The sequence below is a fragment of the Calliphora vicina genome, chromosome 5 (genome assembly GCF_958450345.1).
Source record: "Calliphora vicina chromosome 5, idCalVici1.1, whole genome shotgun sequence".
In the NCBI taxonomy this organism is placed as follows: Eukaryota; Metazoa; Arthropoda; class Insecta; order Diptera; family Calliphoridae; genus Calliphora; species Calliphora vicina.
Window position 1 is genome coordinate 30,234,669 of NC_088784.1, and position 26,675 is coordinate 30,261,343.

The 26,675-nt window shown below is 32.4% G+C and overlaps 2 protein-coding genes across 4 annotated transcripts in view; both read left to right on the forward strand.

Moving 5' to 3' along the window:
* Positions 1-4,503: 4,503 nt before the first annotated feature.
* LOC135961165 (zinc finger MYM-type protein 6-like) lies at positions 4,504-9,540 on the forward strand. The gene is made up of 3 exons (XM_065512660.1): positions 4,504-4,523; positions 4,578-5,625; positions 9,394-9,540. The coding sequence occupies exons 1-3, from the start codon at positions 4,504-4,506 to the stop codon at positions 9,538-9,540; spliced, it is 1,215 nt and encodes a 404-aa protein (XP_065368732.1).
* Positions 9,541-15,621: 6,081 nt separating this feature from the next.
* The window catches only part of nvy (nervy), a 131,902-nt gene continuing 120,848 nt past the window's right edge, over positions 15,622-26,675 (forward strand). Inside the window, exon 1 of one of the 3 annotated variants that reach the window (XM_065512498.1) lies at positions 15,622-15,893. In XM_065512498.1, the coding sequence (XP_065368570.1) occupies positions 15,876-15,893 (18 nt within the window). In that variant the 5' untranslated portion in view covers positions 15,622-15,875. Of the gene's footprint in view, positions 15,894-16,706; positions 16,871-26,675 lie in introns of those variants that run through there. The other 2 variants (XM_065512499.1, XM_065512500.1) reach the window with 2 other exon arrangements.

The following is a 26,675-nucleotide window of genomic DNA, read 5'->3' on the forward strand; positions in this document are numbered from 1 at the left end:
CTGAAATATTGATGGGAATGTACCCCTTTAAAAAATTGAGTTCGTAAATACCCATTCACCATTAGCCTTGATCGGCATTATCCTGCCACCATGTCTGATTTATTCATGTCTAAGGACCCTAAACTTCCTGTGTAACACCAAAGTTGGTGACATATAGTCTGATACTGCAATACTAGGATCATTCCCAAAGATGTGTCCAACCAGATCACCAGGTATTACACGGAATATCCCCGGTATTCTGGATGCACTCCTATAGCCTTAATCCATTATCAATATATGTAAGGTTGGGATGTGTAGAATGGAACCCTGAACATGAGTGGGACAGGTCCTCATGGACCCAGTAATAGAATTACAGATGAGGCGATAGGCCTTATCAAGTAATGATCTCGCAGTCATATGTTACACTTTATTCCACCATGATAAGGTGTCATATGTTGTTATTGGCCTTATTATTTTAATAAAATACCAGTAAATCATCTTCGGTTTAAAAGTAGCTGGCTGGAATATATTGTCCTAGTAGCTTTTTTAATAGTGTTGGATAAGTGAGAATTCCAAGTATTTGTTCTATCAAATGTAACCCCAAGATATTTTACATCTTTAGAAAACCCTATAGATGAGCCACTCAATGTAGGCTCTATGAGTCTAATAACTACAAGAATTGTCTTGGATAGGTTGACGGTGTGATAACTAGTTTGGCTCTCCCTCGGCTAACGACTAGTTATTGGGGATAAAAACCACAGATCTAATTCGGCAAAATAAATTATTCGGCTTTGAATCGGATAACAATATATTAACCATATTCCGGTGATTCAGGAGAACGATTCTTTTGGACATCGTTTCCTGCTATAAAGCTACAAATATAAACTTATTGAGAATTTTAACACATTCCAAGTGTATTTATGGACAGAAGATAACCTAACTTAATTTCTTTCAGTGTAATTGCTGCCAAAATCACAGCAATTGTAAAAGTTCAGCTCAGATTGCCAATATAAGTCTGATGATGCTGAATTGCACAAAAAAAAATTGGAAAAACGAATAAAAAAAAGAACAAGAACAACAAAAACAAACAACTCACATGTATGAATGAATTTTGTATGGGAAATGTTGGCGGCCAGAATGTTTACTTTTTACGTTTGTATGGGTGGGTAACAGAATTTCAAATATCCTTGTTTATATCTATGTATGTATACGTTTACACATTAGAACGTGTGTGTTTGTTTGATAATACAAACACAAGCTGATACTCCTAGTACAGAGATACTGTGAGAGAGAGGCAGTGTATAAGGATGAGTAGATGGTAATGTGTGAACAATCTCTTAAGAATGTGTGCGTATATATTTGGATTTTATTTTATTTTTTCGATGTTTGTACAAATGTGGGCAACAAATATTCAATTTAAATGTTTGTCGTTAGATAACAAATAAAAACACTGCGGCATGCTACTAAATACAAAATATACATACAAACATTTGTATATCCCACCATACTCATGTATAAAATTCAATATTAATAATAATGATATGTGTATATTTGCAGCTGTATTGGTTTCCTGTTTGTTTCCCAATGAAATGCCAGATTTTATGGATTTTAAAAGTTGCCAATATTTTTAGATTGTATTACTGATCCCATAATGTATATTCTTTCCTTTGGGATCTTCAAATAACATTCATACATGATTGATACATCAATAATTCGCTATAGTCCACCTAAGGTTGCTACTTAACATCGGGAAATGGCAAATCGACAAAATGTCGGTTAAACGTCCTGCTTCAAATGCTGCAAATTTGGGAGCGATTAAGTCGGCCTGGAATATTGCATGCTAGAAGGTAACAATGATAGAATCTTCCTGTCCTAACTTCCCTGGCATAAAAATCCCCTCCGACGGGCAGCAATAACAAGGTGCTCCACCTAAAATTTACTCTAGCCTACTTCAAATACTGAACCAGTATCTCATCCGCAATATTCTGAGGAGGAAGCAATATAAGAGTCCAAAGACAGATCCTAGATCGTTAAGCTATTCTTTAACGGTATTACCAAAGAATACAACGCTTAAGCGACGGATCGATGTCCCATCCCAAATGTACTTGATGTAGAAAAACTTTTGGGTATGTTGTGAAAACTTCCCCATATATTGTTGTTGTAAAAACTTAAACTATACAATTTTCTAATCTAGGGGTTTTGCATCGAGGGCAAGATCAAGAAATTGTGCTACTTTTTTCCGAGTCTACTATTGGCGACCTCTAAGTACAACATTCATGCAGTATTCAGTAACAGCGGTGTTGATTTCATCTCTATGAATATCGTTCAAAACTGCCATATACGAATTGCGATCCAATTTATCCTGCATATACCTTTGTATGTTTTCCTTGTATACACGAAGATTCTTCCTGACATGCCTCGCGGGAGCTTCCAACTTGTCATGTTGAAGCTACGATGACTCCTCCGATGTCATCCTAGGAGGAACTGTTTCGACAACATGACGTTGTGTTCCTTTACTTCCATGGAAGAGTCTTCGTTTCCTCGTGTAAATGTTGTTCCGAGGTAATTTGTATGCAGCCTGTGACCGTCTTTAATGCAGCCTTTTGACAGCTTTGAATATTTCTCCACTTTGATCAGCGAAGTTGACCACACTGGATCAGCATAGTTGAGCACTAAGCGACCAATCGTCTTATAGGTAGCCATCAAGGTTTCTTTATCCATTCCCCAAGTGCTGTTAGCTAACGTTTTGAGAACCTTATTTCTACTTTGCTATTGAGGATTGGAGGATATCCTGGAAGTTAATAGCGTTGGTGATGGTGACAAAGGCCTTCACAGGTCTAGCGCCGCATGTATCGTCCTTTCATGTAAACCTTGTGAGATCTGGTTGCCAATGGCTGTTAATTCTGCTGTTGTTCTGTGCATTTCACGAAAATAATTGTAGTGACGAGCTGCTGGTAAGTGGAGGGACAGCTTGGGAGAAAAGAGCCATGAGTGTTTACGAAAGGTGATCTCTCCGTTGCATCCTTCACTGGTTTGAGTATTGGGATGAATGTACCCTTTTCCATGCACAGGGTATTATCAGACTCCCCACTAACAGATTTAACATCGTTGTCAGGTACTCAACTCCGCGCTCGCCAAGGTGTTTTAACATCAACATGGTTATTTCTTCTGGGCCAATCGCCTTGTATAGTTTGGCTGAATTGATGGCTTCTGCAACTTCAGTTGATGTGGTATGTCTGATACTGGAAGGTTGTTTAGTTTGCGAACAACACTTCGTTTCACCTTATCTCTCTGGGTGATCAATAAAAAGTGTACAGAACGCACGCTAACACCGTTCAGGGTCGGATATGGTGGTATCCGCAAACTTAATAGCGTTCATGTCTTCATTCTACATAGTGTTAGAGAAAGTTTTTTTCCGTTTTTTATCAACCTGCTTGTATCGTGATTCAGCTTTGAGATCCTTGGGTCTTCAACGTTGGTAATTCGGATCTCACCACGCTCATCTATGATTTCGATTTACTAGATCTAGTAAAGAATAGGACGGTATCTAATGACTGTATTCTTGAATCTATTTCAACTTCTATACAATTGTAACGAATCTAACTCTATTTATTTGAATCACCTACCCATTATTATGTGATTCTGGATGAATTCGAGATGCTGGTTGGCACTCGCACCAGGGTAACAGAACGGGATCGAAGATAAACGGACCAAAGTGAACTGCTTCACCGGGAAATGACTGTGATGAAAGCTTTATAGAGTGTTGTACAAATACGTATTGAAGTTCTAGGGTGAATAATCTTTACATATAATTAACTTAGACTTTTAAATACACAAGCAAGTTGAGAACCGATTATGAAGCAATACTATATCCACATCATCCTCCAATATAAATATTTTATCCTCAATTCTAAAAAAAACAATTAAATGCGGGTCGTCTCTTAAAGTGAATTAGATTGTAATTCAACATCAGAAGTTCTTGAGTCCTAAAAAACATTTAAAAAAAGGAATATTGCAAGGTAATATTGCTAAATTTTAAAAAAATATATGGATTCTAATAGATCTGAAACAGGGATGTTAAAGTTGGTACAATTGTACTTTTTTTGGTACATTTTGACCTTCTAAAGTACCGTGGTACTACCGCGACTCATTTGATACAATTTAAAAATGTTTTTCCCCTCTTTTTATTGTGTCTATTTCATTGCATTTATGATGTACAAAAACCACATGCAATTTGTTTATGTTGGCCAGAGTTGTAAAAGTCTGTCTTTTGTTTTTTGTTTGCATTTACGTTTGTAGTAGTATTCGCAACAACAAACACTAGTAAATTTGACAGTTTTCGCCTTTGTGAAGAAAAAAATATTCAACTGTGCTATAGACACCACTTGTAATGAATACACCTTGATATTGACACTTGTTTGTTTTGCTGAGCTTATTCAAATTCTGAAGTGAAAATATTTTTGTATTTTTACTTTTTATTTTTTAATTAAAACTAAAAAAACTAGTTTATTATTATATTTAGAAATGGATTTCGATGAAGCTGGGTAAGATATTATATATTATCAAGGTATTTGAAAATTAATTTTATTTTTTTGTAGAACAAGCAAGCAGGCAAAACCGTACGTTGTACCATTTCGTGAGGAATGGGCAAAATTATTTCCATGGCTAGAAAAAGAAAAAGACGGAAAAGGCAAAAAATGTACTCTCTGTGGAGTTCCCATAATTGGTGGTGTTGCACACATAAAAAGACACGCCTCACGGGATGCCCACGTTAAAAACATGAATGCCACGAAAACTACCCCAAAAATTAATATTTTTTTGACCATCGCCGCTAGATGTCCTGTAGCAGAGTCGGCTAGAAAATTAGAAATAATGCTCAGTGCATTTGTAGCTGAGCATAACATTCCGTTTGCCACATTGGACCACCTCAACCACATAATAAAAAATGGTATAAACGACTCGCAAATTACTAAAAAATTTAATATATATAGACAAAAAGGTCAGCAAATCGTAACAAATCTAACTGGGCCTGAAAATACCACTTCAATTTCCAAATTTTGCCAAAATAATTACTATTCCTTAATGATAGACGAAAGTACAGATTGCAGCATTTCTAAAAACTTAGCTATAGTTATTCGAACTTTTGATGGTCAATGCCGAGATAGATTTTTAGGAATGGTGCAGCTAGAGGACTCCACTGCAAATGGTATATATGAAAGCACCATTAAAGCGCTACGTGAAAAAAATATTCCCATTCAAAATATGGTTGGCATTACAACGGACAATTGCGCGGTCATGATGGGATCTCAAAATGGAGTTCAAATTAAATTTAAAAATTTAGTGCCTCAATTATTTTCAAATGGGTGTATTTGCCACATTTTAAATTTAGCTTCTGTGGCTGCCGCAAAACTCGGAATTCCGAACGAAATTGATAAATTTATAAGAGATATTAACTACTATTTTTGCAACAGTGCTAGTCGAAGAGTCGATTTTGTTAAATTCCAAGAATATTTCGGGGCTGATATTCACATAATATTTAAATATGCAACAACCAGATGGCTTTCTCGGCAAGAAGTCGTTGACCGGATTGTGGAACAATGGGAGCCACTACAATACTATTTTACCTTAGAAAATTTTGAGGAGGATGTCAGAAACGAAAAATTATTGTTTCTTTCATCAGGATTTAAAAATCCTTCTTTTAAATTGCATTTTTTATTTATGCAATATATACTTAAAATTATTAACATGGTTAATTTAGAAATGCAATCAGAAGATGCGCGAATTCATGTATTTTTACAAAGGCTAACTTTTTTATTCCGTCAAATAGCACGTAATTTCATGAGAAAAAATGTTTTGGATGACTGTGATATATCTATCGTAGACCTTTACAAAAATCACATGCCCATTGAAGAAATTTATTGCGGAACAGAAGTGGATTTATATATTTCTACAAATAATATCAATATTGATATTGTTAAAGAAATTAAAGAAAATGCCAAACAATTTTATATCAAATTTTGCGAAGTTTTAAGAACTAAAGTCAACTTTAATAACGAAGTATTAATGTGGTTCCATAAATTTACTCCTGAAAATGTAATTTCTGGTAACACAAGTAGTATTGTACCGCTTCTAGTAAAAATGTTTCCGAATGAAATTGCTAATTTTGATTCAATTAATAATCAATTTAGAGCTTTAGCTGATGTCGAGCGACTGAAGTCGTTAAAAAATGAAAACATATGTGGTTTTTGGTCGGTAGTAGCTAATTTACAAAATGAGATGAATGTCCATATGTTTCCAGATATTTCTAGAGTCGTTGCTGGAATTTTATCCATTCCACATTCGTCTGCAAATGTGGAAAGAGTTTTTTCTTTTCAAAATATAATTAAAACTAAGGAAAGAAACTACATGTGCCAACATTATCAAGTCTCATACAGACAAAAGATTGGTTAAGATCGACAAATTCATGCTGCTATGATGTAAAAATACCAAATAGTTTATTAACTAAACAAATAAGTTCCTGATTTTGATCTCATATTTTCATAAGACTTTTATGTACCTTATTTTATTCATACATATAATGTATGTTAATGTTAAGTTTTGTTTTTTATGTACAATTGAATTTTTATGTACTTTTTTATGTTTTAATAAATTTAAAAAAAAATGGTACCGCGAAGGTCCAAAAAGTACAATTTTTTTTGGAGGGTGGTACAAAATTGAAAACCCTATTTAACATCCCTGATCTGAAATGTTTTAAAAAACAGAACTGAGGAATTTGTAGACGAACCAGAATCTGTTTTAGAATAATACAATGCCTAATGAAAAAGATAAGATGATGAGGTTCAAAATGAAGAGTATGCTTGAATGTTGAGCTTGTGCTGGATTATTTAAACATAATCATGTATTTAAGACCATAATAAATATTGAAAGTAAATTTTGTATCTTCAAGTCTGGCAACGATTATGCTGCCACCCAATTTATATCCAACTGTGTAAATTTGTGTTTAATATATAGTATATTTTTGTTTTAATTTTTGTGTGTGAATGTGCAATTTTATGTTATTGTTGTATGTTTTGGAATTTTCCCAATTCTGTAGTTGAGTTGAGGCATCATGTGGCAAATGTTTTTCGTTGACACACTTTTATATGGCATTTGAAAATAGAAATAAAAATCGAATTTCGTTATAAATGTTTGTATGAATGTATGTACAACTGTATGGATAAATTTCTATTTCTGCTTCATCTTTTTTTTTTTTTTTTAATAACAGGCCATTTATGTGTTTGACGCTTAAATCACACCAAATGGTTTATCTTTGGTAACAGAGAACACACACAGTGTCTTTCGCAAACACTCATACACATCGATTTGTTATCAGTTTGTCATTTGAAAATTGCTTTTCAATTTCGAATTTTTCTCTACAGGATTAACGAAGTTCTTTTTTTTCTCGTTTTCTCATATTTTAAATTTGCAAACAGGGATTTTAAGCTATAAACAATTTAAATGTGAGAATAAAACTCTTATTCGCCTGGAATAGTGTATTCGATGCCAACATTTGTTCTTTTTCTGTTACATTTTTTTTTGTTTGCAACAGGATTAAATACTTTGTTATCGTATTTAGAGTTACAGATGTGATTCTCTGCTATAAATATTTCCATTTAAAGTTGTGTATGTGAAATCAACCCTTGAATAACGTGAACTTATGATGTCCGGATTTAAATTAATAACGTGTCTGATGTGTTCACATAATTAAGCAGTTTTTGTGGAAGTTTGATTTTAAACTAACGAGTTTAATAAGAGGTTTGTTTTGCCCGAAAGCGTAGCTAATATTTTAAAATGCTACTACATACTTCGCAATTATTTGTCTCCTTCTACTTTAATACATTAAGCTAGAGGCATCAAATTAGCACTGTAGACGAAGAGAATAAACATGGTTCGGCATGGTTACGACAACTATACTGTGTTGTTTGTAACAATATATTGTTGTCATACACAAATAATTGTTATTATACCCTTCACCTTCGTGAGAAGGGTATATATAAGTTTGTCATTCCGTTTGTAATTTCTACATTTTTCATTTCCGACCCTATAAAGTATATATATTCTGGATCCTTATAGATAGCGGAGTCGATTAAGCCATGTCCGTCTGTCTGTCTGTCTGTCTGTCTGTCTGTCTGTCTGTCTGTCTGTCTGTCTGTCTGTCTGTCTGTCTGTCTGTCTGTCTGTCCGTCTGTCTGTTGAAATCAGTTTTCTGAAGACCCCAGATATCTTCGGGATCCAAATCTTCAATAATTCTGTCAGACATGCTTTCGAGAATTTTGCTATTTAAAATCAGCAAAATCGGTCCACAAATGACTGAGATATGAGGAAAAAACCAAGACAACCTCGATTTTTGACCTATTTTTTTACCTATATCTGGATTACTAAGACATTAATATAGACAATATGGATATCTAATGATAGATATTTCAAAGACATTTGCAACGACGTATATAAGACCATAGTAAGTTGGACCTACAATGGGTCAAAATCGGGAAACAAATTTTGAACCCGAATTTTTTTTTTTTTTTTAAAAAAAAATTTAAAAAAACAAAAAAAAAATTTTTTAAATTTAAAAAAAAAAAAATTTTAAAATTTTAAAAAAACAAATTTTTTAAATTAAAAAAAAAAAAATTTTAAATTTAAAAAAAAAAAATTTAAAATAACAATCGAAAATTTTTTTTTTCCAAAAAATTCAAAAAACAACTGGAAAAAAAATTAAATTTTGTTTACCTAAAAATATTTAAAATTTTGAAGTATAATTTGGTGAAGGGTATATAAGATTCGGCACAGCCGAATATAGCACTCTTACTTGTTTTAATTAAATTCCATGGCAATTTAGTTATGTTCATCGCAATTATAATTTTGAGAATAGTTTGAACCTGAAGTATAATAGAACGCAAGCTATTTCTCTGTTCCGCATGCTGGTGCCAATTGGTGATACCAAGTGTTTTCAGATCTTATTATTCAAACGTAGATTCTGCGTAGCCCATCCTTTATATGCCCTTAGAGCTGAAGCGTCATTATCCATTCGCCAAACGTGTCCGAGCAGCGTCCACGTCGGGGAATAGCTCATAAAACTCATGGTTCATTATAATTCTTACGAAGAATTTTCCTCTCAAACACTGCCTACAATGACTTGTCTGATATTTTCATAGTCCATGTTTCAGCACCATAGAGCAGGACGGGTAAAATGAGCGATTTGTACAGTGTTATCTTCGTCTTTCGAGAGAGGACTTTACTTCTCAATTGCCTACTAAGCCCAAAGTAACATATATTGTCAAGATATGATATGTCGTATCATGTTGCTACTTTTGATGTAAATAATATCCGTGGTTTTAATTTTTGTTTCTTGCAATATATTTAAAAGTTCTCGGAAAGGTTGGCACCTATTTTGACGCTTTGGGTATTTCTCAGCGTCATTATGAAAAGCCGGACGATCTTTGCATTAATACCAAGCTCAGCAATGGCGACATAAAACTTTTCTTTTATCGGGCTGTCGAACGTAGCTTTATAGTCGACAAATAGATGGAGGGTAGTGTCGATTTATTTTTCTTTGGTCTTTTCCAGGATTTGGCGTAGTGTGAATATCTGGTCTATGGTGGAGTTACCAGGTCGAAAACCGCACTGATATTTCCCTATCAGGTAGTTAGTATGGCTTCAATCGTTCACTAGAAAGTAATTTGTATGCAATGGAGAGGAGACTTATACCTCTGTAGTTGCTGCAAAGGATAGGGTCTCCTTTCTTGTGAATAGGCCAGAGTACACAGAGGTTCCATTCATCTGGCATGCATTCCCGAGACCATATTTTGCTTAAGAGTTAGTGCATGTGGCTTATCAACTCTTCGCCTACGGTTTCGTTTATTAACGTTTCAGAAGCGGAATTTTCATTTGCGGTATTGTTGACTTCATCGCCTGCCAAAAGCTTGAAAAATTAACCTTCTACAGCCTTAGTATGCCTTGTGCATCCGTTACTATTGGCATCTCTACAGGAAGACGCTCCACATTTAAATCCTTCAGTATGACTCCCTATCATTGTCTGTTTTTTTGTCCGGTATTGTTCTCGTCCATCATTACCTCGTCCATCATCTACATAATAATCTTGACCCGGAGGTTGTGAAAAGTCTGCCAGTACACAAGTTTCATCATCCATCACACAACAGGTTTATTTTTTATAAAATTTAACCTCAATTTTTTCGCTCGTTTTTTTACATCTAAGTTCTTTACCGTATTATGATCTGGAACTCTCTGAACTTTATATGACATCAACTCACCATTATTAGCATTGGCTATGCTTACAAAAGAATCATAGATAGATGTGTTTGGTTGCTCTTCAAAAGATTTGTTATACATTCTTTGCCTTACAAATATCTGTTAGCCCTTTTTTCGTTGAACCAAGAATTTGACCCATATAAATCACCGGGTCCTGATGGCATTATTCCGGCTGATTTACAACGAAATGAAGATCTAGCATGGAGAAAAGAAATTGGTGTGAATCTGGAAAAACAGAGCTTGTGTTCTTTTCAAAAGGTTAGTGCGAAGAATTTGCGAATCTTTCAAGACTGCAAACTATACTGGTACCTGAATATCCTAGCGATGGTAAAGATAGCAGCTATTGCCAAATATGCTTGCAGAAGGGACATATTTAGAACCTACGAAATAAACCAAAGGAGTTCAAAATTGTTATTCGACACTTGGTAAACTTACATATTGCTGGACAATCGAAAGAATTCTGTAAACTACTGCACTAATGATCACAAGTGAGTTACGTAGTACTTCAGCGCTAGCTTTGTTTTTCTTGGATGCATTGGTTATCAGCTCACAGTACTGTGATGGCATAAATTCACTGGTCATGCAACTTTTTTGGGATGTCTATCTAATATACCAGTGAACATTGTCTACTACAAACCCATACATTTCATTGACAGTTGCTTTTCTGTATCGATCGCGATCGTGTTTATCGCTATATTTTCTGATCGACGAAAAGCACCGAACAGCTTCAAAGGAGTAGTTCGACTTCTATTGCCTTACCAATATCTGTTATACCTTTTTTTGATGAACCATGTTTTTTCTGACTCACTCTTTACTATAAAATTTCTGTTAAAAGCCGACAGTGTAATGTTTGTTAAACTTGTTAATTAGAATTACAAATGATGTAACTATTTGAAGCCCAGTTAATTTTACTTCCTCATTTACAGACACTGGAATGATAATAAGTTGACCAAGAATTCCTACAAATAGTTCACAAAATTAGCACAATTAGTCGGTCTCAAAAAGAAACAAAAAATAATAAGAATAAACGCAGTAATTGTTTTAGCTAATACATCTGTCTCATTAAAAGCATAAGATGCAAAGAGGAAAATAACTAAATAATATTAATAGTAAATATATTTAATAATTGTACCACAAGGTGTTCCATATACGAAATGTTAAAGAAATGTGCTTCCAGGGTCGCGACATCTTTTAAATGACAGCAGCAGCTGATGCTCAATCAGCAAAAGAAAAACTAAACTAAAGAAAACAAAACAAAAAAATAAACACACACAAGTGCTGGCCTGGACGGACAGTAATGGACGGATGGAAAGACAAGAGTGTATAGATAGATATGAGTAGTTAGATAGATGGATGGCTGGTTGGTTTGCTGGCTGGCTGGTTGTGTACTCGTATCATACAAATACTAATTCCAATGTGTTTTTATGTTTGTACTTCATCCACATGGTTGGTTGGTTATCTTATGGCAAACACAATTGTTGGCTGGATGGCTGACTGCCACAACAAAACACCGGCTGATACACAACAGCAGCAGCAACAACAACAATAACAACAACTGAAGCATTAGCAAAAGCAACTTCAAGTGGCAAAACAGCATTCCAACATTCATATGAACAACAGACACATTTACTTGGGGCAAAAAATAAGCTGATGCAGTAGAGAAGTTGTATAAACAAGACAATTGGCAGCCCCACAAACAACAACAACAAATGAGAATAATAAGAACAAGAACAAACAAATGTTTGATGTGAGATAAAAACGCCAAACGACTGCTGTTTACGAGCAAATTCTTTTACTTTTTTACCTTCTTCATACATGACGAGAGCAGGAAAAAACATGCACGTGTATGGCATGTAGCAGGAGCAAAGAAATAAATACAGCGAATATCAAATCAAGTATCTGTGCAGCACACAACACAACAATATTAAACAACAAAAATGTGAAACTAATTTAGTTGTGTGTGTCGGCCATCATCGTTTGATTTGGAAATGCAAGAGGGCGGAAGAGGAAACAAAACGAAATATGACAAAAACAGCTGTTTTGTTGATTTGCAATTTGTTTACTGTTGACAATGCGCATGTTTAAATATTTTTTTATTCTCAATCTCCAATTGGATGTAGACATTCACTCTCTTTCTCTTTATATCACTTATTTGAAACTGGTTGTATGCGAGAGCGGAATATAATAAGTTTGGGTGAGTGTTTTTCGTCGATTGTATTAATTAAGTGTAGTCAACTTGTTAAAAACATTGTTTAAATTTTTCTCTTTAAGAATTTATCATAAAAAGTTGTGTTTTATCTTGATTGCATGAGATACTCAAAATAATTATAAGGTGGATCGAAGACCATTTATCACACTTAATGTTTTTATATCAAAATGACATTCATATCACCTTGGTTTGAGGTATCGGAACTCAGGTCTCCAGCAAAAAACGTTATTGATTTGGAAGCAAGAGTTATATTTCATTAGTGTATCGCAAAAATTAGCAAGTGCTTCCGTTACCACTGAAAAACATGAATTTAGTTAGTTTTTTCTCGCCTGGAGGTTCTACCTTAATTTGCCTAAGTGCTTCCAAGGAGCATTGGCAGTTCTTAGCTTTACTTTACCTGATTTTTCAACTACTTCCAAATTCAAAATGTTTTTTACTGGGAGGTCTAGGCTCATGACATGCAAAATCACTGGGACTCTCTTGATTTGATAGGAATTCAATTAGATTTCTTAGTGAGGTCTGTACGATTGGTCATATGCCAAAACGTATGGGTTACTTATGTAACAACTATTGTAGAAATTGCATGGACAGGGAAGGATACAATCAGTACAAGAGCACTGACTAAAATATCTTGATACAGGCCTCATTTGCATACATTATTCAAGATTACGGAACTCTTCTTGCATTTGTATATACTATTCGAGTTCTATACTCAATATTTCGTGATATTTTCCTTGTTCTTATCTCCTTAGCACAATAATATTGTCATCATCGACAGTTGTTTCGAGTTACATCCAAACATCTCGTGACAGCTAGGCTACTAGCGGAAAGAAAATCCTACTTACACTTTCTTGACAGTGTCCACCAACCAGAGGTGAACACTGCGGAACTCTCTGATGAGCGATTTGAAGTCACAGAGTTTGACCCATATAAATCACCGGATCCTTATGGCATCATTCCGGCTGATTTACAATGGAATGAAGATCTGGTTATTCACTGGCAAACTCGGATATATTCGGACTGTCTAGGATGTTCATACAGATGCTCTGTTGCCTTCATTCCTATGGGGGAGTAACATTCACACTTGACCGAAAGACTTTAGGCCCATTAGTTTGTCGTCCTTCCTCTTGAAAACCATGGATTGTATAATCGAGAAACACTATATCACAATCCCCAGATATCTCACTAAATACACTTAGCCATTGGAGCAATATTAATAGACTTGGTGTGAATCTGGGAAAATAGAGCTCGTTTTATTTTCAAGATACATACCCTTTTTACCACGCCTCAACGGAAGAATTTGGGAACCTTTCTATACACCAAACTATCCTGGTACTTGAATATCTAACGAAGCCAGCTTTTTCCATATATCCTTTCAGAATGGACATAGTAAGGACCTGGGAAATAAACCCAAGCAACTCGAAATGGTTTTTCGACATGGTGGTTAAGACCATGCTAATGTATACTGAAAGGCACTTGCTCTGTTGTCTTCTTTCCTAAGGGAAGAGTTACATCCACTCTTTGCCGAAAAACTTTAGGGCAATTAGTCTGTCGTCCTTCCTCTCGAAGACCACGGAGAGGATAATCGAGCAACACCTGGCGGCTCTATCACAATGTCAACAAATACCACTAAATGTGAATTTGGGAATGTTCTTTCCAAGAAGGTACAAGATACTCTCTTTACCTTCCCTCAACGGATAAAGCGAAGAATTTGGGACTCTTTCTAGACTCCAAACTATCATGGTACTTGAATATACAAGCGATGGCAACGAAAGCAGCCATTGCCATATATGCTTGCAGAAGGGACATAATTAGGACCTGGGAAAAATGATAAACTCACCTATTGCGGGTCGATCGAAAGAATCCGGCGAACTTCGCCTCTAATGATCCAAGTGCTTTGCGCACTACTGCATCGCTAGCTAGGTTTATCATGATGCATTGGTTAACAACTTACAATAATCTGGGTTCACTGACACCCATACCTATCCTTGTCAGTTGCTATTTTGTATCGATCGTGGTCGGGTTGATCATTTGGTTGGTGTACCGTATAAGTCACTCATACAGCGCGAACTTCATGGGCGTATTCAGACCATATCGTCGGATTCTGGAGGCCTGTTTAATTTGTGCTCATGCACGCTGATTAAATATTCTTTCTAATGATTTTAGTAGAAGTTGTAATAATGAAGACGTGGAGGAAACTGTTGATCACCTTCGCTCTAATGGGGACTCGGGCTGCCTCAATGATTAGTTCTTTTCTGCAAATCCCTGCGGATATATTTAGGATAGATATTAGGAAGATGGAGTCGTGCATCAGGTTGGTTCGACACCGAATTGCAAACTGACATATGACGGACCTGATTAGAGGGATCGAAACATTATCCTTTAGGGTATCACAAATTGACGAATCCATGAACCCAAGCTTGTAAATAAGATTAAAGAAAGCTTTGTTTATAAAAGTCCTTTATTCTATTTCTGTAAACTGGTGAGTTAAATAGATGATGTTTGCAAGTGACACTTACATCGACACTAAGCAATATTGGGGAGGGGTGGTGGCTAATCCAGAAAATGCATTCCATTCTACGGTATGTCTAACTATAACATTTTCTATATTCTTTAAAATAATAAGAATTTAATAAATAAAATTGTACATTAGGGCAGGTCAATTTTTTTCACGAAAAATCGTATAGCAAAAACGCATTCTACGAAAAATTCTAAGAAATTTTCCCCAAAAACCATAGGTCTATTTAACCATAGGATATTTCAATACATATTTTTTTAATAGTTTTTTTATTGGATAAAAGACGAAATGCGCAAGATAGGATTTGATTTTAGACCTATGGTTTCTTGAGGAAACTTTCTTAGAATTTTCGGTACATTGCGTTTCTGCTATACGATTTTTTACTTTTTGATCATCCATACAAATCGACCCGGCCTATTGTACATACTTCTAAGTAAAACAATTTATTGAACTAGAGCCTTATTAATATAATAACCAAACTAATTACAAACTTAAACGTTAAAATATAAATTTTCAAAATGTTCCATAACCAAAAATCGCTACATTGTTTACACTGCTCATGAAATACCATTTGAAATGGAATTTCTTGATTCATACAATAACTGGACGTTGTAACGTAAAGACGTTTGTGCGGAAAAGCGTTTAGCACTACAGCCGGTTATTGTTGTTGTGTTTAAATAATTAACTACAACAAACAAAATAAAAAAAAAACAATATTAATAACGACACAGTTGGTTGCAAGAAGCAAGTGTTTTCAATATTTATTTAAAAAGAACAAGAGAAAAAAAAATTTAGTTTGAAACGAACAATTGGATAAACAAAAAACGTGCTGCGGCGGCTGCTGCTGGTTCTGGTTGCCAGAGTATGTTTGATAAACTGAGGGTAGGTCGGTTTTACGAAACGAAAGAACTTTTTTTGTGTGCGTTTTCGGTTTTTGCATAAACAAAACTGTCTGCCTGTGAGCAGATAGAATAAGTTAACGAAAATTCCAATGGGCGCATTTATTTAGTCGCGTTGCAAACGTCGACACAGCCGGTCGTGTAATACGGATCTTTGGAATATAAACTTGTGTGAATAATTTTAAAAATACATATTTTCAAAATCTTATAAGAATTTTAAAAATAAACTAAATCTTTAGATGTTTAAAAAAAAAATATTAACAGTGTTTTTAAAAAAATCAATTAAATATAACAACTATTAAAAGAAAAAATATTTCAATGATTAATAAAAAATAATTTAAAGAAAAATGTTCTTAATATTACTTTAATTCATTACTTTTGTATTTCCAACACTACGCGCAAAATAAACCTAAAAAACATCTTGATTTATCAACACTGATTCAAGGTTGTATTTGCAACAGCACGTGCTGCTAACGGTAATTGTTTGTTTGCTTGTTTTTCTTCATTAATACTTTTCGTCTGTGTATTTCTTTGACAATTGTGCGAGTGTGTGTTAATTGATTCGCGTGAGTAAATTTTTGTTGCTGTGTGTTAGTGTGAGTGTTTTGTTTACATTTCGTTGTTTTTGCTTTAATGATTCTTATCCCACAAAAACAACGACCAAAACCAATTAATTATTATATTAATTCTCAAACGTTTAATGCAATTAATGCTGAAATGAATGAAAAACGTGAATACGAATAAAACAGAAAATGTGGGTGTTTAATTAGAAAAGAAATAAAGATTGTTTTTGTTCGCTTTAAAGCTGTAATTAAGGATTTTTAAACGCTTCTCTAGAAGATAACAATTTTTGAATTCATGTCGCTGGTCTGCAAATTTATGTCAGTACTGGAATTGGATTTAAATTGCAAAACGATATTTATATAGAAGATCCTATTTGATCTGTGAATGTTTGTTATGGTAAGTTGATTTATAATATTAATAAAAAAATACAATTTGAATACTAGAAAAAATATTTTCGATTTTAATTTAAAGATAGTTTTTTTTTTTAACTTCTCGGACTTAACAAATTCTAAATCGGCCAAAACCAAAACATAAGATTTTATTATTTTAATACCCTTCACCTTCGTGAGAAGGGTATATACAATAAGTTTGTCATTCCGCTTGTAATTTCCACAATATAATTTTCCGACCCTATGAAGTATATATATTCTGGATCCTTATAGATGGCGGAGTCGATTAAGCCATGTCCGTCTGTCAGATATCTTAGGGATCCAAATCTTCAAAAAAAAAAAAAAACAATTTTTTTTTTAAATTTTCAAACAAAAATTTAAAAAACAAACAATTTTTTTCAAATTTAAAAAAAAAAAATTTAAAAACAAAAAAAAATTAAATTAAAAAAAAAAATTAAATAACAATTCGAAAAAATAAAATTTTGACCTAAAAATATTTGAAATTCCTTTTCTGAAGTATTATTTTTTGAAGGACACAGCCGAATATAGCTCTCTTACTTGTTTTCATTTAATTTTAATATTTTGGCGGCAATTTTTTTAATAGTAATAAAGTCACCAAAGTTAACTTTATATTGATTGTAAAGAGCCAAATTCTCTAAGTAGAATATTTTTTTAAAACTTTGTATATGAAGTTACCAAATATTTCGATACCGAAATCTCGTATAAATCGATATTACAATAAAGACAAAATATGAATGTCTTCGATTCTTTTTGAAATGATAATTTTAATTGCTGACAGAGAAATGAAGTAGACTTACAGCCAGTTTCTCGATGACGAAAGAAGTAAGTGGACAGTATTTGAGGAGCCACAGAACAAAAGGTACTTCTTCGAATTTTTTTACAAATTGATTTTTTGGTATTTTTATATTTGGGTTGAAATCTTCTAGAAAATTTCAATTTCCCAAAATTTTTAAATTTTCAAAAAAGTACCTTTTGTTACGCGGATCCTCATTTGATGGTTTTTGTATAAAAAAATTAGACAATATATGGCCAATTAATGACAAAAAAATAGTTTTATTAAAAACTGGAATAATATGCATTTAAAAAAAAAATATAACAAAATATGAACTATCAATAAAATATGCAAAAATATGCCCTAACAAATCAATGCTATTTTAAAGCAAACTATGTGATTGGGATATATAACACAGGTCAACAGCAAAAAATGTCTTGACTAACCACTATATAGATTTGATGCATTATGGCTACATATGTAAGTACAACAGTTTTAAAGTTTTTCAATTCTATGAATTTTTTTTTAAAAAATTTTAAGTAAAATTATAAATTTTGTTAGATAATAAGTATAACTCAAAAAGAGTTCGTCCGATGTTATAAAAATAAACTTAGAAAAGTTGTGATTTACATAACCTTTAATCTGCTCATATATTGCGAATTATAATAACAAATTGAAGAAAAAAATATATTTTTTATATGAAAATAGCAAAATTTTTTGTTTTAAAAAATTCATGAAAAATCGAAAACGGCAATCCGGTTATAGGTCAACAATTCGATTTTTCTCGATTTTAAATAGCAATTATTAATGTATTAATATATTAATGTATTAATCATGAATGTAAGTAATTTGGGCGCTACGGAAAGTTGATTTCAACATACAGACAGACATGGCTATATCGACTCCGCTATCTATTCGGATTTTAATGCTGTATTTGGATTTTATTGATTTGAATCCATCTTATCCAAATTATTCTTAAAAATACAAATTTTCATATTTTTAGGTAAACAAATTTTTTTTTTCCAAAGTTGTTTTTTTAATTTTTTTTCGAATTGTTATTTTTTTTAAATATTAAAATTTTTTTTTTTTTAAATTTAAATTTTTTTTTTTTGGTGAAAAAAAAATCGGTTTAAAAAATATTTTTTCCGATTTTGAGCCATTATAGGTCCAACTTACTATGGTCTTATTTACGTCGTTGCAAAGGTCTTTGAAATATCTATCATTAGATATCCATATTGTCTATATTAATGTCTTAGTAATCCAGAAATAGGTCAAAAATCGAGGTTGTCCTGGTTTTTTTCTCATATCTCAGCCATTTGTGGACCGATTTTGCTTACAGACAGACAGACGGACAGACAGATGGACGGACATGGCTTAATCGACTCCTCTATCTATAAGGATCCAAAATAAATATACTTCATAGAGTCGGAAAATTATATTGTGGAAATTACAAACGGAATGACAAACTTATAAATACCCTTCTCACGAAGGTGAAGGGTATAAATAAAATCTAATTTTTTTTTCGGAATTTAAAAAAATAAAAATGAAAATATCCAAAGCTTCCAAAGTATATGTGTTAAACGAGTATGGTAAAAATCGGAAGATCCAAAGTAAAAAAAGTGTTTTTTCTGTATTCTTTGATGGAATTCATGACATACATGAGTAAGTCATTCAGTTTGTAATTTGTAAAATTTTATATGTGGATCCTTATAGAAAACGAAGTTGAAATTATAGTTATAGATATCCTTCAGTCCGTATATATTGATCAAATGTATTTATATATCAAAAATATTTTTGAGAATTTCAGCAAAATCGATCCATAAATGGGTATTTTTCGTTGTATGTATTTCGAATACTAGATCATAGAGAACATGTATATTGAAAGGTATTTCAAAGGCCATCCAACGTGTCAATCTTGTCAGTTTTCATCAAAAACAAAATGTTCCATCAAAATTGTTTTCCATAAATCATTAATTTGCTTTTGATTAATGTGGTTCCAAATAATTTTGATGGAAAACCAAAAATACGCTCTTTTATTTTGAAAATCTCAATAAAGTTTGGAATTTAAAATGTACTAAGAAATACTCATACACGCAGAGAAAAAATATAGTTGGGCATGGTTACTGTAACCATTTCAATATTGTTACAAGTTTTTTAACTATATTATAGTCACAGTAACCATTTACGTGATTGTGGTAACCATAATATGGTTAATTTACGATTCACATGATTGTATCAACCATATATATGGTTACAGTAAACAAATATATGTTTGTGACAACCATTCATATGATGAAGGTCTTATCATATTATGTTGCTCTCGGCTTAAGGCTTATCATAATCTGAGAACAACATATTATGATAAAATTATTCATCATAAATATGGTTGCCACAAACATATATTTGTTTACTGTAACCATATATATGATTGATACAATCATGTGAATCGTAAATTAACCATATTATGGTTACCACAATCATGTAAATGGTTACTGTGACTATAATATTGTTAAAAAACTTGTAACAATATTGAAATGTTTTTTTTAATGATTCTTAATATTTACGTTAAACAGTTGGTCAATTCACAAGGGGTCTTATCAGTCATATTGTCATAATGTCTTAATATATCTCGACTCGGCAGCTCGGCTTAACCGACACTTAGGCATTCGGCGAAGGTCTCTACTGGTTGGTTACGATAACACAATAAACATAGCATACAGAGTATTATTATTTTAGGACACTTTTTACTTGAAAAACAATAAAAACCATTGTGAAATATTAGGAAATTATGACAATATGACATGATAAGAGACCTTGTGAATTGACCAAGTATTTACTTTTTTTATTACCTTTATAATTATAATAAGTTTATTTAATAGCCATAGCCAAACTACTTTATTCTCAATTTAAAATTTGTTTCTATATTTTACTAAATAAATAAGTCTTAGGTCGGGTAATTTATCAAAATTTTAAACATAGTTAAGGCTTAATGTTTAAATATATTTTTTTCATACAAATTAAATAAATTTTATCTTTGATTAAGCCTAAATTAAGGTTATACTTTGATTAGTTGCCCAGCCAGTATATAATAAAATATCGGATGTATTGAATTATCCGAACTATTGCTATTTTTATAGTCAATAATAGACAAAATGTTGATAAATCTGGAAGGTCTGGTTACAAGAACAATACTAACTCAAGGACTTGCAGAAGTCGTCAGTAATAAAAACCGAGAGTTAGTTAAGTTACTACGTAGGTTATGGAGACAGAAAAGTTATAGCAAATACTGGCCGTGAGATATATCGTAAATACCTGAATCGCCTTTGACAAACGCACAACTAATTTCGAGCAAAGTAATCTTAACAAAATGAGAATTATATTGATTTATTACGGTATCTAACAAATGCCAAATTTTCGCAAGAATTAATTTTTAATACAATTATAAAATTCAAATTTGATATTTTTACTATTTCATTAAAGAATGTATTAATCAATTCATGGGATTAATCCTTAGTACTTCAAACGTATTGAATTAATGTCTTTATGAATTCTTTCTTTAAAGTATTAATTCCTTATTGAATAATTCAATTCGCTTTTAGTTCAAAATTTAGCTTCATAAAGCAAATAAGTTGTCTTTTTAAATTAACTAAAACCATATAAAAAAGAAATTGAATGAAAAAACAAAAATCTTTTCACTCAATTTGGATTAGATTTGAATTAACAAACTTTTAATTATACAAAGGTTGATACTACATATTATGAATTAATTCAACAATGAATGACTTCTATTCAAGAATTATGAAATAAAATGATGACATTTGCATTTCTGAATTAAGATTTTCGAAGCTTACCAAGATTTTGCTGGTTGTTTATATTATTATTCCAAAATTTCGAAAATTTTGAAAATATCAATTAAAAAATTGTGTCGTATGTAGACGAAATTCAATATTAACTGTAAGTTTCAAGTCGAAGCAAAATGTCTTCCAATCCAATTATTTTATATCTAAGATTAATTTTCCCGTTTTATATGGACATATTTTGTGCAATTGTGTCCCATTGTGACACAACTACCATTTCAAATAAATTTTAAAGAGCATCTGCATAAATATTCAAATTCAAATAAAACAATTCAATATACACATGGATTGTATGTAAGTATGTAAAATTTTGGAGCCAATTATGGAACTACAGAGACCACTTACATATTTAATATATATTTTTATTTAGTATTCCTCTTATTTTGCCTCTAAATGACTAATGTGTATGTTTTTCTTTTTTTTTTAATTGAAAAACACAAACACAACAAGCTAGTTTTTTATTATTACGGAACATATGCGTTTTCTTTATCAAACTGATGTTACAACACAAAAATCTATTGTTTGAACGAAAAAATCATCTGTGTGAACACAAAATATAAAACAGAAAACAAAAATATACAAAATATGTCTGTCTGTATGTACTATTTTCAAGGAAAAAGTACGTACTATTTAATTTAGTCTGTTAAATATTCGCACTTTAACACTTGTGTATACACAGTTACAAACACACACAATCAATCCACCCCCTTAATAGAACAATTTGCGCTACAAATTAGTAAAAACGAAACAGCAGCAGCTAAATTTTCTAAATACGAAATTTATAAATACATTTTTTTTTGGGGATGGGGTTGAAGGGGATTTCCAAATATTTACAGTGAGACCAAGACAAGCTGTTAAAATGTTTATGCAGGTGTTGGAGTTTTGGTAAAAAAAAATGTTGGTGGCTGTATTCTTTGCTTTTTAAACCCTTCACCATGAGTAGCAAGGGTAGATATAAGCTCATTATTCCGTTTGTAACTTCAATATTTTTCATTTGCGGCATCATGAAGTATACATTATTCTGGATCCTTACAGATAGCGAAGTCGATATAGCCTGTCTGTCTGTTGAAATCTACTTTCTGAAGCCCCAAATAACTTACATACACGATTCATACATCAATATCTCCGGAATTCTTCCGGCTCGGTTGCTATTTAAAATCGAGAAAATCGGTCCACAAATGGCTGAGATATAAGGGTATATATAAGTTTGTCATTCCGTTTGTAATTTCAACATTTCTCATTTCCGACCCTATAAAGTATATATATTCTGGATCCTTATAGATAGCGGAGTCGATTAAGCCATGTCCGTCTGTCTGTTGAAATCAATTTTCTGAAGACCCCAGATATCTTCGGGATCCAAATCTTCAATAATTCTGTCAGACATGCTTTCTAGGAGTTTGTTATTTAAAATCAGCAAAATCGGTCCATAAATAACGGAGATATGAGCAAAAAACCGGGACAACCTCGATTTTTGATCTATATCTGGATTACTAAGTCATTAATATAGACAATATGAATATCTAATGATAAATATTTCAAAGTCCATTGCAACGATGTAGATAAGTTGGACCTACAATCCGTCAAAATCGGGAAAAATATTTTTTAACCCGAATTTTTTTTTCATCAAAAACTTTTTTTTGTCATAAAATTTTTCCCAAAAAAAAATTTAAAAAAAAATTTTTTAAAAAAATTTGGAAAAAACTTTTTTTTAAAAAAATTAAAAAAAAAATTTTGAAAAACAATGGAAAAAACTTTTTTTAAAAAAATTAAAAAAAAAAAATTTGAAAAACAATTAAAAAAAAAAATTAAATTTTTTTTACCTAAAAATATTTATTTTAAAGTATAATTTGGTGAAGGGTATATAAGATTCGGCACAGCCGAATATAGCTCTCTTACTTGTTTATATTAAAACTTTTCGGTTTTGGGGGGGATTTCCTTCAACATATGGATTACAAGAACGAATATCGGATACTCTGTTTCAAAGTGAAGTGTATCTCAGAGAAAGCGTTCGACATCGATCGAAACAAATAGTAGTCGGGCGGAAAACGATCTGGACTATAAAGCGGGTGAGGCAAGGCTTCCCAGCTGTTTCATTGTAAATACTTTTTAACAGGCATTGTAACACGTGGTCGAGCGTTGTCATAATGCAATATTACAGTTTCATGTCTAGCCGCATATTCTGGACGTTCTTCGGCCATTACTCGCTTCAAACGGCTCAATTGCGTTCGGTATAGGTTCCCTGTGATGGTCTGACCTGATTTCAACAGCCTATAATAGAACCCTTTATCTCCCACCAAATACAGAGTATTATCTTGGCACCATGGATATTTGGCTTTGGTATCGATTCGGCTGGTTGGCCGGACTTCACATACGATTTCTTACGTTTCGGGTTTTCATAATGGATTAATTTTTCATCGCAAGTAATGATTCGGTGCAAAACTGATTTTATTTTCTAGCGTCCAAGTATCATTTCGAACATGCAAAATCGTCTTTCAAGGTCTCTCGGCTTTAATTTGTATGGTACCCAATTTCCCTGCTTTTGGAGGAATCCTGCTGCTAGCAAACGTTTTCAAATTGCTGCTTGAATAGCTTCCAATAATTTTTCAAGTTCTTTTTGGGTTTGAAAACAATCTTAAAGCCTCCAATCCTTGGTCTTCAAACTTTTTTTGGCTGGCCTGGGCAATCTTTATCTTCCGAGTCAAAATCACCACTTCTGAACCCGCACAAACAATCTCTCGCACGTTGAAACCGATAAAAGACATTCACCATAAGCTTTTGTGAGCAATCGGTGTGCTTCAGCGGCACTTTTTTTTTCAAATTAAAGAAGTATAGCTAAACTTCCCGCATATAACGATTCGTTAATACAAAATTCGACATTTTCGAAGCAAAAAAAAAAAACGTTGTTGATTCTGTGCAATAACTAAGTGAGAATAAACAACAAATAAGTTATTAAAAACAAAAACCGCGTTCAGAAGATACTCCAACTATTATAAATCCCTAATAATTAAATCATTGTGGTGACAGGCGAAGTATTTAAGTGCTTTGAGAATTAGGTTAGTTTTGATGCTACGAAAGTCCGATCGTAACAATTTTGATACTCTTATCAAGTCACTTATTTGTTGTACTTTTCAAAGTCTATACTTCTTGAAATTGTATACTGAAATTATCACAAATCTTTTCTATTTTAAACAACTAAGCATAGAAGTATTCGTTGTATTAAAATGTTTCTTTCGCTCTTTAAGGCCGAAGATCTTTCAAAAACTTCTTAGATCCACAATCTAAAAAAACACCTTGTTTATGTAAGTGTTTTTTATTTTCAGCTTTTTATTCTAAAAATAGCAAGGTCTGTTCATAAAAGAACATTTAAAGCAGAAAACATATGTTTGTTGGATATATTTAACATACATTTTATGTCTGATCAAAATAAAAGAAAAACAATATGCTGGCATCTGTATATAATGTATTTATGTCTCTATATGTTCTCATGTATTTATAATAAGCGTAATTATTAGCAGACATTCAAATCGCGTTTTCTTTTCCTTTCAAATAACCCAAAAACACAGCCACATCATAATCAGTTACAGCATTTGGCCATAACAAACAGCAGTTTTCATGTATACATATTTATTTTGGTTTTTAGTTTTCAGTCAAAACCATTATGGCCAAATATGTAACAGTTAGATAGTTGAGCAAAACATACAAAGAAATAGTTTGTGCTGTATTTGTATGAGTATTTCAGTTATCGATATAGAAAATTGTACATTTGTTTTTAAGGGAATTCGCCTAAAGTCTGGAGCAATAGAATGCGAAATGTTTCTGCAGTTAATGGTGACCATGACACTTAGTTGTTGAAATAATGCATCGATATTTGGGTGAGTTAATAAGAGTTGCCAACATTTAGTACAAACTAGTTTCGGGGAAGAACACCCCACTATTAGAATCTTGAAATTGCAGTAGTTTTACCAAAATTTTGTTTCATTCCTTTGGACTTTTCTCTAGCGAATAATCATAAATGAATTTTTGGCGTTTTTTTTAAAAAAAAAATTTTCCGGCAAAAATGATCGTGGAATATTTTAATTATTAAATATCCTTTTTGAAAGGACTACAGTTTATTCGACAAAAATTATCTACTCAATGTGCCCTTTCAGAATTATAGGGTCGTTATTATAACCTTCGCCATGAGTGGCGTTTGTAATTTCTACATTTTCCATTTGCGACCCCACAAAGTATATATATTCTGGATCGTTGTAGATAGCGAAGTCCATCTAGCCATGCCCGTCTGCATATTGAAATCAACTTCCCGTAGCTCCCAAATAACTTAAATACATGATTCATATATCAATATATCGGGAATTCTTCCGGCTCGGAAGAATTCCGATCGACAAAATCGGCCCATAAATGGCTGAGATATACGGAAAAAACCGGGACAACATCGATTTTTGGCCTATTTTTGATCTATATCTGGATTACTAACTAACCCCCATTTTCTCAATCTCTGGTTATTTTTTATCGTGACGATAAACTGGCAGTTCTCATACAAAAAAAATTTTAATTGGAGGTTCATCGTTACGAAAAACGATAACCAGATATTGAGAAAATGAGGGTAAGTCCATTAATATAGATATCTAATGATAGATATTTAAAAGTCCATTGTAACGATGTATTTAAGGCTATAGTAAGTTGAACCCACAATAGGTCAAAATCTGTAAAAATATTTTTTAACCCGAATTTTTTTTCTCGTAAATTTCCAAAAAAAAATTTTAAAAAATGCAAAAAAATATGGAAAAAAAATTTTAAAAACAATTTAACAAAAAAAAAAAATAAAACAATTTAAAAAAAAAAAAAAAATTTTTAATTTTGTTAAAAAAAAATATGTTTAAGTGTAATTTGGTGAAGGGTATATAAGATTCGACACAGCCGAATATAGTTCTCTTACTTGTTCTGTTCCCAAATTGCTTTTGGAGGTGTAATGAATCTAAAAATATCAAAGTGAATTTACTGTTATAATGAAGTTAGAAATATATGAACCTGAAAGAAGTAAGAATGTACAAAAGGAGAAATATTAGTGAATTCACTTAATTGTAAATAAATTCGAAAAGGCTCAATCGATTTTTATGATCGATATCTCATTTTGTTTATATTACATGTGGCTTTGTGATAAA